At 35.3% G+C, this 17603-nt stretch overlaps 1 protein-coding gene across 6 annotated transcripts in view; it reads right to left on the bottom strand.

Annotated features, from left to right (window-relative positions):
• Positions 1-1253: 1253 nt before the first annotated feature.
• LOC138336679 (dystroglycan 1-like) overlaps positions 1254-17603 on the bottom strand; it is a 141640-nt gene continuing 125290 nt past the window's right edge. For all 6 annotated transcript variants that reach the window (XM_069286211.1, XM_069286210.1, XM_069286215.1 and 3 more), the window contains one exon: positions 1254-9236. In XM_069286211.1, coding sequence (XP_069142312.1) covers positions 6870-9236 — 2367 coding nt within the window. In that variant the 3' untranslated portion in view covers positions 1254-6869. The remainder of the gene's footprint in view (positions 9237-17603) is intronic.

Genomic DNA, 17603 nt, shown 5'->3' with positions numbered 1-17603 from the left:
TGTAACTACTGGTACCGTATTTGACCCAATGTAACTACTGGTACCGTATTTGACCCAATGTAACTACTGGTACCGTATTTGACTCAATGTAACTACTGGTACCATATTTGACCCAATGTAACTACTGGTACCGTATTTGACCCAATGTAACTAGTGGTACCATATTTGACCCAATGTAACTACTGGTACCATATTTGACCCAATGTAACTACTGGTACCATATTTGACTCAATGTAACTACTGGTACCATATTTGACCCAATGTAACTATGGTACCGTATTTGACCCAATGTAACTACTGGTACCGTATTTGACTCAATGTAACTACTGGTACCGTATTTGACTCAATGTAACTACTGGTACCGTATTTGACTCAATGTAACTACTGGTACCGTATTTGACTCAATGTAACTACTGGTACCGTATTTGACTCAATGTAACTACTGGTACCGTATTTACTCAATGAACTACTGGTACCATATTTGACCCAATGTAACTACTGGTACCGTATTTGACCCAATGTAACTACTGGTACCGTATTTGACTCAATGTAACTACTGGTACCGTATTTGACTCAATGTAACTACTGGTACCGTATTTGACTCAATGTAACTACTGGTACCATATTTGACCCAATGTAACTACTGGTACCGTATTTGACTCAATGTAACTACTGGTACCGTATTTGACTCAATGTAACTACTGGTACCGTATTTGACCCAATGTAACTACTGGTACCGTATTTGACCCAATAAGTACCTCCATCCATACTAGTGCCCTTCCCCCTATTTGGGGCCCCAATTTTACTTACATGCGCACTGCAAACATTTAAACTGTATTGGTTTCTTTATATGATTTCTTTTACAAATTGATTATGACCTACTTTGTACAATAAGTCTTGTAAATCCTAATTTGGTTCCATCAAGCACCCACTTTATTATATTCAGTTTTAAGTACCCTGGGTGTTTTAGTGGGTCGAATATGGTATATAAATTAATATTTGTGTGTTATCGAGACCAGGTTGATCTTATTAATGTATTCGACCCAAAAAGCCCCATGTCCCCATATGCCCCCATCCCCATTTGGGGCCTCAATTTCTATTGCCTGGGCAGAAATAAAGATCAAAACTGTAAAGGTTTGCAATAATTTTGTCTTATTAAGCACCTTTTCATTTTTTTCAATTTTTCAAATGCCCTGTGCACTTATTGGGTCAAAAAAATACAGTATTTGAAATGAAAACATGGAGACAAATGATTATCTTCAAATTATTGTTTATTGAAATATCATCTCAATAGCATTATGAATATACAACTGAAAACATGACCTTGACACTTGACCTAGTGTGAATCCAAAATGACCGACGTCTTTCTGACACATCATTCATGTAAATAAAGCAGAATTCAATTTGTGTCAACAATACTTTTGTGAACTTATTTGTGAACAAATGCTAAACTGCAAATTATGATTTTCACAATCAAAAAAGAAATATACATACTGGACTGGTATGTAACTATAACAGATTAACATGCAAAATCATCAGTAACAAGTTGTGCTGGATATTTAGTGAAGCAGTTTATAAAAATCAGGAAAGCTTTCAAATCTGCCTTTGTCATAAGTTGGTCAATTTTAAAATTTGGTTATCAAAAGAGAATTAAAGATGAAGATATACATGTAGGCATAATGTCATATGTATTATATATAAAATAATAATATTGATGAAATCCAAACTAAAATGGCTATTTTTGGCATGAAAAATTCTTTAAGATTAATCTTGAGATCCAGAAATGGAAAAAATACAACCAAATATTGTTATATATATCACAAGTTGATTTGACAGATATAATGTTTACATTAAGGACGCATGATACCAAAGGTAATTTTCAGGAGTTATCTCCCCTCTTTGATTTCCTGTGAATTGGAGTTATGTCAGCACAGGGATTTTCCTTATCTGTCAATACATCTGACATAATACAAACTATATTAAATGTACTGACCAACCAGGAAAGTCCTTGCTATCATAAGACAATAATTGTAATAGTATGGTAATATATTTCCTTAAGTCTCTAGTTTCACAAGAATTTATATCAGTGGTACCATTTGGTCAGAGCATGATATCATAACAGATGTTATTGGGTGTACAGTATACGGCAGTCTTAAGTATATATACTTTAGTATTATTGGTTAGTAAAACCTTATGGTTTATTTTCTATACACTTAAGTAATTAGCTGTTATCTTTTATAACAAAACACATGAATTTGTGATAATTAAAATAAGAATTTATATTACCGGTCTCAGTGGTACTATCATATTTTACATGTTTAAAAATATCATTTTAATATGACTTGTACAAAGTTTGCTTTTTAATCTTTAACATCTTCTGTTTTCCTATTATAATGTTAAAAGGAGTTTGAGGAAAGACTATACCAGTTAATAATTTGTAATAATTTGGCGTGGCACATATACGTGTACATATATATACGTTGTGTAATATTATATGGGAACTTGTATATATGATGAATATTTAAATAAATATTTGGACTCCTTCCATCTTTCACACATCAGAACTCCTCCCTGTGTCTTTATCGGAGCCAAGGATGAGGGGTGTGTCTTCAGTGTGTCTATATTTTTGTCAGTATAGCTGTATGTTGGTTACAGATCATTCTTCAAGTTCAATGAAAACATTATTTAAGAATAATTTCAGCACTTAATGGCTTTCATGAACTTGGAAAATAATCACCAACTCCATAAAGTTGTCTGTTTAATTATTTGGTAAATTTGGTAAACAAAATTTGGACAGTGATATCAAAGTTCAATATAGAAATAAAGTTTATACATAAATGCAAAGGAAATGAAACAAAACATTCTGTTTCCATAGCAACAACATTAAGTCTATACAAAGGTAGGGCATGGTAGTTGGAATATTGTGGTATATCACACATAAATATACATAAGGCATACACAGCCATATATGAGCAACCATGACATAATGTATTTTATATGTAAAATGAAAGTATCTTTTAAAGAGATGTATATAGCTTAATGAACCTATAGAAATAGTAATGCAATATGCATGTAAAATAAAAGTACATGTAACTGTGTTTATAGTCATTAGGCAATAAATGGCCAAGTGACCAAATTCTATAGAAATCAATTATGAAACATGCATGCAAAGAAAAGAAATTTTTACACAATGCATTCTAGTATACCTAATGTACCTTGAAATGAGAATGTAATGCAATATACATGTAAGATGAAAGTAAATACAATACTTCGTCATGTATGATTCATGATCAGCTAGCAACAGCAATGATACTGTAATGTATAAGTAAACTGAAAGTAACTCTCTGAAACCTACACACTAATCAAAATTATTTTTTCTTTGTCACTATGGAAACGATTAAAAACACATAAGGCTCAATTAATGTTCATGTTCTATTTACAGTCTGGAAATACAAGGAGGCTTTCTCAAAATGTCTCACTTTCGTATCCTTAGATAATACAGGCCTTGGTACGCAGTACGGGTTTCGTCCAACGATAATAGTCAATATAATTTGCAATCATTTACATAGCACTCTCACTTCGATCATTCTATTTACAACCTGTTATTCATACAAAATGTTTGTCTCGATTCTTTTATCTAAATGTTATCTTAACTTTGATAAAAAAGTACAATCATTCATTTTTTTCATAACACTATGGTTAAAAATAAAATTGAAAAGGGCAAAAAATGCAAGAAATAGTAATAATTGGATTTGTCCAACACAAATATAAAACAATATAAATTCCAACCTGTTTATAATGTCAATAAAGGTGATCATTACCTCAAAACTATTTGCCTGACTAGGTTTGAATTTACTGAAATTTATTCAAGGTATTCCACATTCTTTATTCTTTCATTCCTTTTAAACATATACCCCACACAATGTAAATAAATAGGATGAGGAAATGTTCACCATGAATTACCCACGACTATTCTGAAGCCAACCTCGTTGGTTGAATCTTTCATATCTAAACCTTTCGAATGCAATAATGACGAATGCTTTTTCTATCTAGAGATTGCCAACATAACATAATTGATAAACAATTCCAACTTTCTACAATGTCAAGGCCATAAGTGGTGTAAGCATTCACCCATGAAATTTCATAATAGACTGGTCTAGTCTTTGATTTAGAAGAGCCTAAATGTGTCTTCAGGGGTGAATGAGTTCGGCATATACCAACAATGGATTTCCTCCATCCACATTTTACATTTCTATGTAAAACCTAGAACAGATAGAAAGCTGACACAAAGATTCAATTGTGATGAAGATTCTCTGCAAATCAGCATTTTTACAGAGCGTTCCCTTATACTCTTCAATGAGCAGTTTGAAAATTTTAAGTTAATGTATTAAATTGTATCTATAAACGGATTCAAAGTTCACGGTCATAAATACAGAGTAGGAATACATGTACTACACAAATCAATTTCTCTTCAGTTTTTATAAAAAGAATTTTCTTGAGATACTATTAAAATAATGGTTCAACTGACTAAAACTGTAATCTGCACTTGAATATTGCAGGATTACCTGCCCTTGTGGGAAGGTATTGATAGTACAAACCTACGTGCAGGGGAGATAACTCTGTAATATGCCAAGACAGAATATTTTTATTGGGAAATGACATATTCTCCCAAAATATCAAATGAAATCTTCCCTGATTCAGAGTTTGAGTATTTATACACAAGGACAAATCTACTTAACATACACAAACTATTCAACAATTAAGAATTCCTTTTCTATTTCAACATTTATTTTCTTTGTCATCAGTAGACACATACATTTAATATATAGCTACAATATTCATACAAAATTTAAAAGTTTCATCAAACTTGATGACTATTTCTACTTCTAAAACTACAGTAAATAATTTTATGTTCCAAATGTATCCTGATGTCTAGGGCTATAGTCATGAATCTCGTCACTCAAAGACTTCAAAATCAAAAATGTTTTGAAAATCAATCAAGATTTGAAGTACATGTTAATATGACAACTTCACAAAACAAAACCACTTTTAATGGTATTTTCATCAAGCAGAGATGGAAAGATATTGATTTCTTGAATTAAAAAGCATCTTCACAGAATTTAAAGGTTAAATGAGCTAAAGACTCGTGTCTATAGCCCCAGGTCAGGTTTCCATGGAAACCGTTTAAACACTTAGATGTGGACACTATAAATCATTTAACATAACATTCTAAAATAACAAATAGTAAAATTCTGACAGTATACCAGCCAAGGAAAAAAATATCGATCTGTACTTAATTAAGGTGATTGGATAATTACTAAATAAATAATCAATATTCTAATTAGCACTTAAATCAAAGAAAAAAATAATAATAGAAGACCAACATAATCGTGATACAGTACTAGTGTCCCTATTTAATAGAGAAATATTTGGGAAACAACCTCGAAATCAAAACCAATGATTTTCATCCTTGACCTTCACAGATCAAGCTGACCTTGACTGCAAAAGAGGAGCGGTTCATATTGACAAGAGTTTCTTCTTTAGTGATCATGTGCTTTTAAATGATTGAAAACTTCTTTTAAACAAATGGGGAAACACACAGCTAATTTAGACATAAATTTGTAAAATTTTGAAACAGCTTTTCTGAAAGAGTCGATAAACAAATGGAAACATCTGAAAAATTGCATTGAATAGTTTCTTATAAGGTGACATATCTTTATAAAATCTAATTAATTATCACCTATTTATGATATTAACGAAGAGTGAATCCTTCTTGTATTTCTGTACAGCGCACGTATCTAAGTAATTAGTAAACACTAAATACACAGCTGGCAGAGCACCAGACGTGTCTATCACTGAAGGATTACTGCTACCCAGTCACATCAGTCTATAGTATGAGATGCAGATCACATCAGAATGTCTACCAACAACACACATCTCCATCTTTGTCCTATAGATGCCGCCATACTGCCAACATCTACATCACAAGTTACTTCAAACTTCCTAAATGAATAGTGAAATGTTTGGTAACATGAGTAAAAAATTTAACTGACTTCATCTTCATATTGTGAGTGACTAGCCCAGTTTCCATGGCAACTCAGAACTGTTACCTTGAAAACTGTCCAACTCTTAACTGTAGCACCAATGACTTGTAAACCACGCCTCTAATATCATCACATTATCAATCCTCATCAGCGACATCATACAGTAAACAATGTCACCATTAACTATATCCACATCTATATTGAATCTATTCCACGACAGCAGTGTCATCATCATCATGTCATGCGTGACAGCTCTTTCAGAATCACTGACCATGGCAGCGGTGACGATTTATGTGTATAATGACTTGGACCATGCACATTAAGTTTTTAGGGGTGTCAGGGTCCTGCATGATGAGGTAAATGTGTCACAAACATGTAGACAGATCACACGGCTAAAATTGTAAGTCTATATAGACAAGACTAATACAAATCAGATATTCGATTTTACCTCCAAATGCCTAGCACACCACAGTGGAATCGTCTGTTGGTCACGATAAGCACACTCAGTCAGCATATTTTTGTCAGCTAGCACAATGATTGTTATATCAATATGATTTCTAATAAGGCCAATTTGTTACACATGAGTTTATAAACACAGCGGAGTCCTGGCGATGCGTATACATATCCCAGTGACATCAGCAGCTGACACGAAACACCTTCCACACATCCCCACAAACACACTTCCATATTAAACCCCGACGATGAACGACATACTTAGATCAGCCAATATACTTCCATACAAAGCTTCTCATTCACACTCATTGTAGAACTATGATATCATTGTACACATCTATTTTAATCCCTCCTGGAAAGAGCCGACCAGTCTTAAGGAGGCACGTAAGGAGCAGGGTTTTTGTAAGCAGGTGTCACATGTGGGCGTGGCTGTTTGTTGCCACACGAAGCAGGCACTGGGGGTGGCGGTTGATAAAGAGGAGAATTTACATCGGTCTCATTCATTTCTAGTTCCTCTGCTACGTCATTGTCATTTTTATTGTCTCCCGACGACCTGGAACTTTCGCTTGATGCCCTCGTATATTCCGGTGGGGGCATGGGCGGTTTCTCATCTTCCATTATAAGAGGTTTTGTGGAATCATTTGGTTTCTCATCATATTCATCTGGGAAAATCACAGGTGCACCTTTGTTAACGAATGTGTTTTTGTCCTCAAGAGACATTTTGCCCTTCCTCTTCTTCCTGTAAAGGATACATGCGATGATAAGGGCGATAAGTAAAATGGCTACTATAACTACAGCAGGTACGACCGTTGTGATCCAGACTTCGTCATCATCGCCTTGGGCAGCTTTTCCTAGATCTACCTCAGGTTCGGGAGTTGTCTCCACATCATATGGTGGATCATCTGGAACAATAATTGATTTCTTGGATGGTTCGGGTGTGGGCTGAGATTCAGGAGTTACCGGTTGTTTGACTCCGAGAGTTGGAAAGTTAGGATCGTTCATACAGGCTCCTTTAGGGGCCAATTCAACACTGGTCAGCTTGTAGGGGGCAAGCCTGTTTTTCGCGGATTTCCTCATAGTACCATCAGGTCGTAAGAATTTCCCAGTCATTGTTTGAATATCGGCAGACGGACATGAATCTCTCGGCAGTGAAGAATTTGTCCAAGCGTATATCACTGAACCTTTCGCGACTCGAAGAACTTCAATGTTGTCTGGATTTCCATCACCAGCTACCTTAGCGATTTTCTTCATCAGCATCAGTCGGTCTGTGAAATTGAAGGAATCAAAGTCATTATCAAGAGTGAGAGCGATTTCGTGGGTGGGTTTTTCGTACGACAGACCATCTTGAGTAAGAACAACAATAATGAAGTTCTCAGCGGCAGGTGAGGTGCCCATCTTGTTCATGGCGGTCAGCCTGTATTTTTCCGTTCCCTCATTCAAGTTCATCGGTAGTCCCTGTATAACCCAGGTACCATCTGATTTATGTTTTAGTCCAACCCAAGAATTCACTGGAAGAAGTTCATTTTCTCCCTTGAACAGGTCTAATCTGAGACTCCTGGTATCACCGTCCTTGCAATCAAAAAACAGATCATTGTGAATAGGAAACTCTGCAAACTGTCCTGCAGTAAAGTAAATTGGAGCCATCCTGTTTTTCTTGAATGGACTTCTTGGCTGATCATCAGGAGGACAATAAGGTGGGGCATCTGTCACTACAGGCCTAGGAACATTTGTCGGGGCATCAGTCATTACGTATGTCTTTGTAGGCAAGATCTCTGTAGCTCTTGGTTCTGGCTCAGGCTCAGGTTTGGCTGAAGGTGCAATAACACCATCAGTCATGGATTTCTTTGTGGTAGGTTCAGGCGTTGGTAGTTTGGTCATCATGTGACTATGATCGTGTCCGTGATCGTCTGGACTGGCTGATGGCATGACTACAGATTTTGTTGGCTTGATGTCTGCTGTTTTTGTCGGGCTAAATGAAGGAGATGTCATGACTGGGACTGACCTCATCATGGTGTCCGTGTCCTTCACAATGACCTTACGGGAAGGCAGATCAGTAGGCGGGGCCTGTGTGAGACCAGCAGTGGCTGTTGCACGAATGGCTTGTCTGCGACGTCGGAGCTTTGCCTGTTGTTCTGTGTTGGTTACATGCCAGCCAATGATTGACTGCCCGAGAGCCTTAGACATGCTACCGTCTTTAGCTTTAGGCTCAACATCCATGATGACGGGCATATGATCCTTATTGACCTCGCCACATCCAACAAGCCAGGAGAGCAGAGCACCAGACTTTGTGGGAGTTTTAACATCACCTGGTCCAGCTACAAGGGCATTGTTGTCGATGAAAGGTTTATTTCCTACAGGGAGGAGTTTTAACATGTCCATACTAAGTGGCAGAAACTTGGTCATATCTTCCATCAGGTTGATCCTCTCTTGTGCGCTCAGTTGATCCAGGTCAGTATCCAAGACAACAGTGACAGCGGTTTCACGGAGGTCGCGGCGACACCTGACTGTGTTTGGCCGTCCGGAATCGCTTGATGGAGGCTGCATGACAAATTCGGTAGGATTCTCGCCTGTTACTGATATTGAGAACACATCTTTGGCCTGTGAGTTGTGATGACCACCAATGACAACCTCCAGATATTGCTGACCGGCATCTGCGGGTGTTGGTATACCCTTTAACTGGCGAGTGGATTCCTCAAAGTGAAGCCATGCTGGTAGTTTGTCCTTTCCTGCTTCAGTTACCTGTGAACATATAAATAAAGAGTTGGGTAAAAATTAAGTTACAAAGATAAAGCTGAAGTACATTATTTCTTACAATATTACTTAGAAGTCAAAGTACACAATTAGAATGTTGAGATACCTAAACTCCAATGAATCTAGAAGGTCAAAATGCCTAAAAATCCATCTCTAAAGGGTCTGGCAGTGCTACATTCATACTCTGGGCTTTAACTTACAAGTATCTTTCTATAAGCACATGTACATTGCCTTTACCAAAAATTCTTTGATATTTGTAAAAATTTAATTTTTCTTTACAGTTATCTATTCTTGCAGAAATATATCCAAGCTGTCCGTAGTAGTGATATTATTATATGTTGTTTTTTAAATACTACATCATCTTTAAGTTATCACATGTCATTCACATGAAATGATATCTCCATGAGTTATTTTTGTAACAAATTATAATTCTTGAGAAATGATTACTTTTTGCACAAGCAGAATGATTGAAAATGCTTTGTAGTTTCATAGTTCTGTCTTTCTTGTCGGAGAAATTGTGTGTAAAATTAAGGAAATGTTTGTGGGGGAGTTGTAATATTCATGCGAATGTCTGGAGAACCATTTCACATTTTGTAAATGTCAAGACTCCGAACAACACCCACAATAAATCAACCAAGCATCCTCAGAACTCCAGCATCAATTGTAGACTCCCTATTTCTATATAAACAAGAGCCCCAGAAAAAAACAGTGGAAAACCTATAATAGTGTGCAAACACGAATTTTATGTCTCAGAAACGGTAAGCCAACAACGGGACATATGCCCAACAAATTACAATCACCTCCGCAATATTAGCAGTGAATCTGTTAAGTATTACTCCCAAACAGATTTGCAGGAATATCAGTATTTTACTGCCGGAGAAATTTAATCAAAATAAATTGTAAAAGCAGTTAATTCATTTATGGAGGGGCTTGAGGCCTGTGTGTAAATGAGGGGATAGAGGCCTCTGTTTAAGCGAGGGGATAGAGGCCCCCTGTGTGAGCGGTATTGATGGTCCAGACTGTGTGTGATTATATGTATGTTATGCTAACTGGCAGTCTTAATATATATATATACAAACACACCCTTAAAACCGTAAATACTCTACACTTACACAGAAACATAACTCCTCTTCAATGTTTCAATATGGCCTATCATAGATCTGCACAGATGCCCCCCCCCTCATTCTTCCATACTCTCAAATGTTCTACTCCACTTTCTGCTAGGCCAATACAGTATATAACAAACATAGCTTTTATAGATTTTATTTGGCAGTTTCAATGTTAACATATTTTAGATATATTTATAACCTTAATTTCCATACCTGGTATTTAGATAAATACTGAATGATAAAGAGACCTTCCAGCTACTAAGACCAAAATTAATCTTTGTTGATCTTCACACATTTACGACACAAAACCATCAAGACATCAAAAGGTGAAGTATACAGAATGTTCTTCTGTAGACAGAATAAGTTATCTCCCTTGAGGGATTATCTCTCCTGATCCAATCCCTTGTCCTGTTGAAATGGCAGTTCTTGCCAGAGTTTACAATAAAACCGATATCAATGTGAGAATGCAGACAGATCATGTCCGATCAAGTTTTCCCTTCCATTTGTCTAATTCTGTAATTACCCGAGAGACCGAACCATTCCACACGTGAATCAGACATCTTGTTTTGTCTTCTAGATAACATAAGGTGATCTTTATAAAAATTCCTCTATAAAAAGAAATTACAGGACGGGGAGAGGATACAGCTACAGGAAGATGTACTGGCATTGTCAGTATGTCATAGTTTGTTACCTTAACAATAGCTTAGACAAAACCCAATGGTCACTCTGACCCCCCAACAGGCATAGCTGTGTAGTTATATCAAATCATTTCTGTCAGCAGCAAACAAGTTAACTCAATAACTCAAGTATGTAAGAAACCATATGGCCACCATTATGTGGTGAGAAACACAGTTTGTTTAGCTGTTACAACTGGTCTGTGTAATAATGGAACAAATGTCTGTGCTCTGTCGACTAAATGTGAATGAAATTTACACAAAATATTGGAATTAAATGTTCCAGGTGTATCAAAATGCTGATACAGCATATGTATATTTCCATTGTAGGATGCAAAGTTGGGGGAGGGAGGGGGGGGGAGGAAATCTTGGTAAACTGAAACATTACTTTCACATTGATCAGTAAGAACAGCCTTGGGCTGCTAAAACCCAACATTACAATTTATATACATATACTGCTATTAGTTAACATGATAAAACATCACAGGAATGAAGCGATTTAATAAACTTCATAAAAGAGGAACAAACTGGCATACAACCAAGAAATTTGTGACTATTTATGCATGTAATGAATCTCCATACACAAATACCAAAACAAGCTTCTGGATCAAACAGTTGATAATAAATGCAGACAAATCACAGGAACATCTAATTTTGGCGGCCTTTACAAGCAACTAAAACAACAACATCAGAAACACAAACCTCAGTTTCAAACCTAATACCATTTAAAACACCTGTTGGAATGAAAAATACCTGTAAGATCACAAATCCTTACCCTGAGACACCTGACTTAAAATACCTTTGGTAATTAACATGCTAACTTTGTCAGTATCGCTGATCGCTACAGGTGTTTTGTATCTTTCGTCTTTACCGACGTCTGTTTCTACGGCAGGCAGCCTACCTTGTTTATACCTATATCACAAACATTTACAGTTGTTAGACTGATTACAACATCTAATACAGGGTAACGGCCCTGAGGACAACCTCTGTACGAAATTCCTCTGCCAGGAGATGTGAGGAGCTACGGATTTAGCAGTGAAAGTTCGTTAAAAAATTGGGCCAGGTATTGTCTATTCCTTAATGTTGTTCACCTGTAGAAATACCTGATTTACACCTGTAATCTGAGATTCAGTTGTCTGCCCACACCACCTGTCTTAATTCAAAACATGCACATCGCACGTACCTGATGCATGTGCAATTCAGGTTCAAGCACTCAGCTCTTTATCGCTATCATAAACTTTGGCTATATATAGAAATATAGAGTGATGAAAGTAGTCTGGCTTAAAATTCCAACGCTTTAAAAACTTAAGTTGTCATTTATAAAAGGGTTACAAGAGCTGAGCTCCACTTACAATTAAAAACCAAAGAAAGATTTCAATTGTAAGTGTAGATTAATTTTATGAGGGAGTCAAAATATCTAAAAGATCCATCAGATGCAAAACATTTATCACTTCAGAGCCAAAATCAAGATAATTGAAAGCAATTTTTGTTTGCTGTTATTCGTTTTATAAAATTGGTTATTTTTTGCCAATCACATTAATTTCAACTTCAATTTTTTTATTTCTTTTATAAGGAATTTTGTCTGAAAAGATCACTTGAATAGAAAATCCCCAAAGCAATGAACTTCACTTAGAGCTAACAGCATGCCAAGGCTCACATAGCAATGAACTCAAATCCATCTACATCTTTTCAATAAACATTTTCTTATGCTCTTGGCAAACAGATTATTATCAGAAATTGACTTGCAAAGATTCATTCCACTTAAAAGAATGTCTTTGAGAAAATTGCTTGGTTTTCCGTCCAAAACAGTTAACTATATCTTTTATCATACTGGAGGGCTGTAGAGAGATAGGCTAGCTAAAAATCCCTTCAACATTTTAAAGTTGCATTCCATTGTAATATTGAACAAAAAATTGGACAGGAATATTTCTGTATGTAGCCAGGTTTACTGAACAGAAGCGATACCGAGATATGTAGAAATGTTAAAATTCAGTCCAATCTAGCATCTAGTAAATATATGGTACACAAGGAACAGTGGAGCTATAATCCATCAAAATAAAGCCAAATTGAATTTCTTCTAAAGCAGCAACAACAAGCAGAAGACATTCTGTGTTCAATAACTGTGATGAAACACCATCTTAATCCTGTCACCACCTGAACTCTATAAATGATTCTTCCAACAGTAATGAGAAATAAGCAAAGCCATGTCTAAAACTGGGGGAATACAGGAACCATATAATGTTCATCGAAAACACTGGAAATCAATTTGAGCATTATTAATTATTTATGTGCTACAGATCTTATTTGGTGAAATCTAAATGTTTATGATTAAATTCTGTCATGATAGTGATTACGTCTGCTTCTCCCCAATATAGTGCAAAGAAACATGGCCAAGACTTGATGGTATTACGGCATCAGGACATTAATGATTCAGAGATTGAAATAGCAATATGATTCTGTATTCACTATAGACCTATTGAGAATCCATTGTAATTCACATTTGTTTATAAATACGCAATACATGCACTCAAAGGATAAAATTCAGGTACAACAAATTAGATTCCTTCTCGATGAACCTTTGAAATATTTGAAAGCCATTCCTGCAACCAGCAAATTACCGCTGTACTAGCAGGTACATATTCTGACTCCAGATCAAAATCCAATTTGAACTTCAATCAATCAAATGTCTTGCAGACTGACTGAATCCTTTAAAGTATTATTCTTCTACTCATTGATGTCTTGTATTCAGGATTTCAATTCATTGAAGATTCTATCAATATCAGAAATTTCTACAGAGAAAGGTTTGTAAGGATCGCTGTCAGTATCTGTGTAATTTGCCTCATTTTTCTAAAACCTTTTCAATGATTCTTTGAATATTTCGAAGTGAATGTTTGAATTTGAAGTGCAAGAGAGTTCAATTTTTTTTTTCCTTTAACATTTTTTGTCAGAATTGCTCTGCAGTATTCATGAACTTTGCCGTGTTTGCATCCAAATCTTTTTGTGTCATAGCTTTAGAAGTCAAAATTCTCATGACCTACCTTAAAAATTTTCTTGAGCACATAACATTTTTTTGAATACCACAATTTGTACAATAACACTGCCTTCTCATTCATATCTGATAGAAAGACTTATGAACCACTTGTGTCACTAACAATTCTATTTGTTCTGAATGCTAACGTCATTTTACAGAATCTCTTCATCAGAAATTTAATAACATTTACTTCAATTACACACTCATACATATTAATTACAATTTCAAAGTGCGTTTTAAAAACCTGATGCATTCTAAACGGAACTCCCGGAGGTCTTGATTACTCGGAAGATTCCACAGGACCCTCCACAGCATACTAATTCAATACACGCGACGAGCTCAATAGATTTGCAACGGAAGCCACGGTAATTTGAAGAAAGTGCAGTCATTTGAAGCAAGTTTACGCTTCTTCAAGAGGCACTCGAGATGCAGAACCCAAGTGGATCTGCATCTTTCCCATCATGCATCAGTTTATCGCAGATGCCAGTCAGTAGTCCGTACTTAGCCAGATTCTTTTTTCATTTTAGAATAACTAACACCAAACCAAATCTGAAGGTTTTTTAAGCATTTAAATTAGCTGCAGCATTACATGTAATTTCATCTTCAGTTAGCAGACAGCATGTATGCGATCGTGTGAATTTACATGCATGCCTTAGCTCATGTTCATATATGTGTAATCAACATGTACGTCGTATGTTCTTCAGTAAGTTGATACATCACAATCCAGCTGTAAGTATATATTCTCAGAAACTAAAATTATCTGTTTGCCTGCAATTTGAGTTTCTTTTTGCCTTTACTTAAAACAGATATATATGGTAACACATTAGGACAATACTTGACACAGTAGGACAGGATAATGTCCAAGAGCTTTATACACAAGTACACCTGCTTCCTAAGGACAGTGCTGTGTAATATCACTCAGCATTATGTAGGTTTTCTCTGATGAACTGTGGAAACTGCCCAACAATCCCTTGTGCATAACTGGACCCCTGTTGTGGTCAGTTTGGCATCAACAGAGATACATCATTGTTACTGTTAAACAGATCTCAAGGCCTTTTTCATATTAATCCTCAGAAATGTTGGACATCGGAATTCATACACCCACTTGGAACCGGACATCAACTCTTAAGTCCTCTATTGAAAATAACGGATTAGGCCATGCAACTTATTATTGTTTTTCTATTTCTTTCATTCAAACAAACTACAAGTAGCTATTATTAAATATAAGTTTAAATAACAGTATAACTTCTATCTTTAGGCAATTCTATCATTTTCAGAAAGGAACCAGGTGAAAAACGGAAATGATTTTTTCCTTGCCTAAAGGAAATTCCATTTGTTGTACATAAAAGTAAATTTTACGGTGCAAGTTAAAGTATCTGATATCTTAAATACAAACTGAAGTATAATAATTCCCTTTATAAATATTTGTAACTGTTTTAAGCAGGGGCATGGAGTGCAGAAATGAATATTCATCATGTAATGTTTCTAATCGCTATAAAGCATACTATTAGGAGTGTCCGTGTAGACCGCAGCTTAAATCAAAGGTTCTTGGGCCCAGTGCCATATCCCGCCGAGAGGAAATAGCTTTTGTAAATACCTTCTATATTTATTACTTTTTTTACTAATATAAACTTATGAATATAACAAATCTGAAGCAACACTACTCAGCTATTTTGAACACATGGTCAAGCAGATATTTTCATTTAAACTTACTAAAATTAATATACCGGGTAATCTTATCAAATTTATCATAACAATTAAGCAGGCTACAAGTATATGAATCTTTAACGTTATATTAGATTTTAAAGATGCAGAATTTTGGATTTCACGCATTAATGAGTGCATTATCTCATTAAGTTTTGTTGTCATGACAATTTTTCTACAACCGATCTCTTCTTGACCCTTTTCTGTTATCTAAAAACAAATGGACAAACAACATTGATGTTTGATTTCAGTGAAATGCTAAATACAGGTAACAGATGTGAAAAGGAGTGAACTCAGTTAAGTCCAATGAATCCTATACAATAAGATATATTTTTTCTTGGTGGCACACCAAAACCTTTGAAAAGTCTGCATGGGTTTACATCTGTCATATAATATACATATATTCATATCTACCATACATCATATAATGTATGTGTACACAATAGAACAAGCTTACACACAAATGCAAGCCTAATTTCCTTAATGTATAAGACTTGATTTAAATTTTCAATGAAGAAGTCAAATTAGTGCAATGTGTCTGGTATGTTTGATTACAATGGCATTTGTAGATTTCTGTTCTTTACAGACAAACTTGTATTTATAAAACAGGTATTTCAAGTGTGATTGGTTTATAAACTAAGAGAAAATGACCAAAATTATTCTGGCACTTGTCAGATTTTTCAGTAATTGACAAATTTTGTATTCATGCTTACTATAAATGCCAACAGCTATTTTCCAGTTAAGTAATTTTGATAAAATGAGGTTGAAACCCATGAACAATTTGACCACCCATCAAGGTATAGTGACTGATTTTATCTCTTACCATAATACAAACCATATAGGCAAATTAATGTCTATGAAAGAAATCACAATATTTAGGGCAAAATAACCACATGCAGTGCCTTCGGATTTTTCACGATTTTTTTCACTAGATACTTTAGCCATGTGTTGACAAACTTATTGAGGTTTCCATAGTTTCAAATTTCTGAAATTGTTTATAAATCATTTTTGTTACTTATATGGGGTTACAGTTGAAGCCAGAAATTCAAAGAGAGTTAGACAAGCACATTAGATCTCTTTTTTCGTTGGCCTTTTCAAAAATAAAGGTGATGGAATTTTATAAGCATTTAGTAATCCATGGAGCATGAAATAGAGCGGAGATAATGTTACTGTAAGGTTCTGCTTGGCTTTAGATCAAGGCAATTTACCTCATGCCTGCTTCAAAGCTATTGGCCCTTGCTATCAGGGTTTTAAAAACATATTGTGTAGAGTTAGGTCGGATACTTAGGCAATGTACTTTGACCTCGAATCATACACACATTATGATATCTAAAATAGACATTCTTTATATATCCCAGTTGTTCTAGAAGGCTGCATCAGTGTATCACCTTATTATAGATCTTGCAATGGGAATTTAAGGGATGAATTTGGACATGACCCTTTCATTTATTTAGCTGAAATCCATAATTTTTATCCAGAACATTAAAGTAATGAATTACCTTATAACTCTAATATATATATATAATATATATCCTTGAAAAATACAGAGAATTCTGAAAAAGTCTTCAATGCAAAGACATGGCCACAAGGAGTGTGACATTCATGAAACTGTGAACTTTTACTTCATTCAGGCAATTGCTTCTCAAATCACTTAATTTAAATATCTTATTTACATAGTAAACACTTGTTAAAATTAAACTGGAGCTAGGCTTACTGAGAAACAAATCGACACAGTTTGCCGTAAACCTTACAGAAAGGTCATCTTGGTATACTTGCCAACAAAGGTCTTGGTGACAAAATGTTCTCAAACGTTTTTTCCCTGTGTAAGCAGTCCAGC

The sequence above is a fragment of the Argopecten irradians genome, chromosome 12, assembly GCF_041381155.1.
Source record: "Argopecten irradians isolate NY chromosome 12, Ai_NY, whole genome shotgun sequence".
NCBI lineage: Eukaryota > Metazoa > Mollusca > Bivalvia > Pectinida > Pectinidae > Argopecten > Argopecten irradians.
This window is presented reverse-complemented; position numbering and strand designations above follow the sequence as displayed.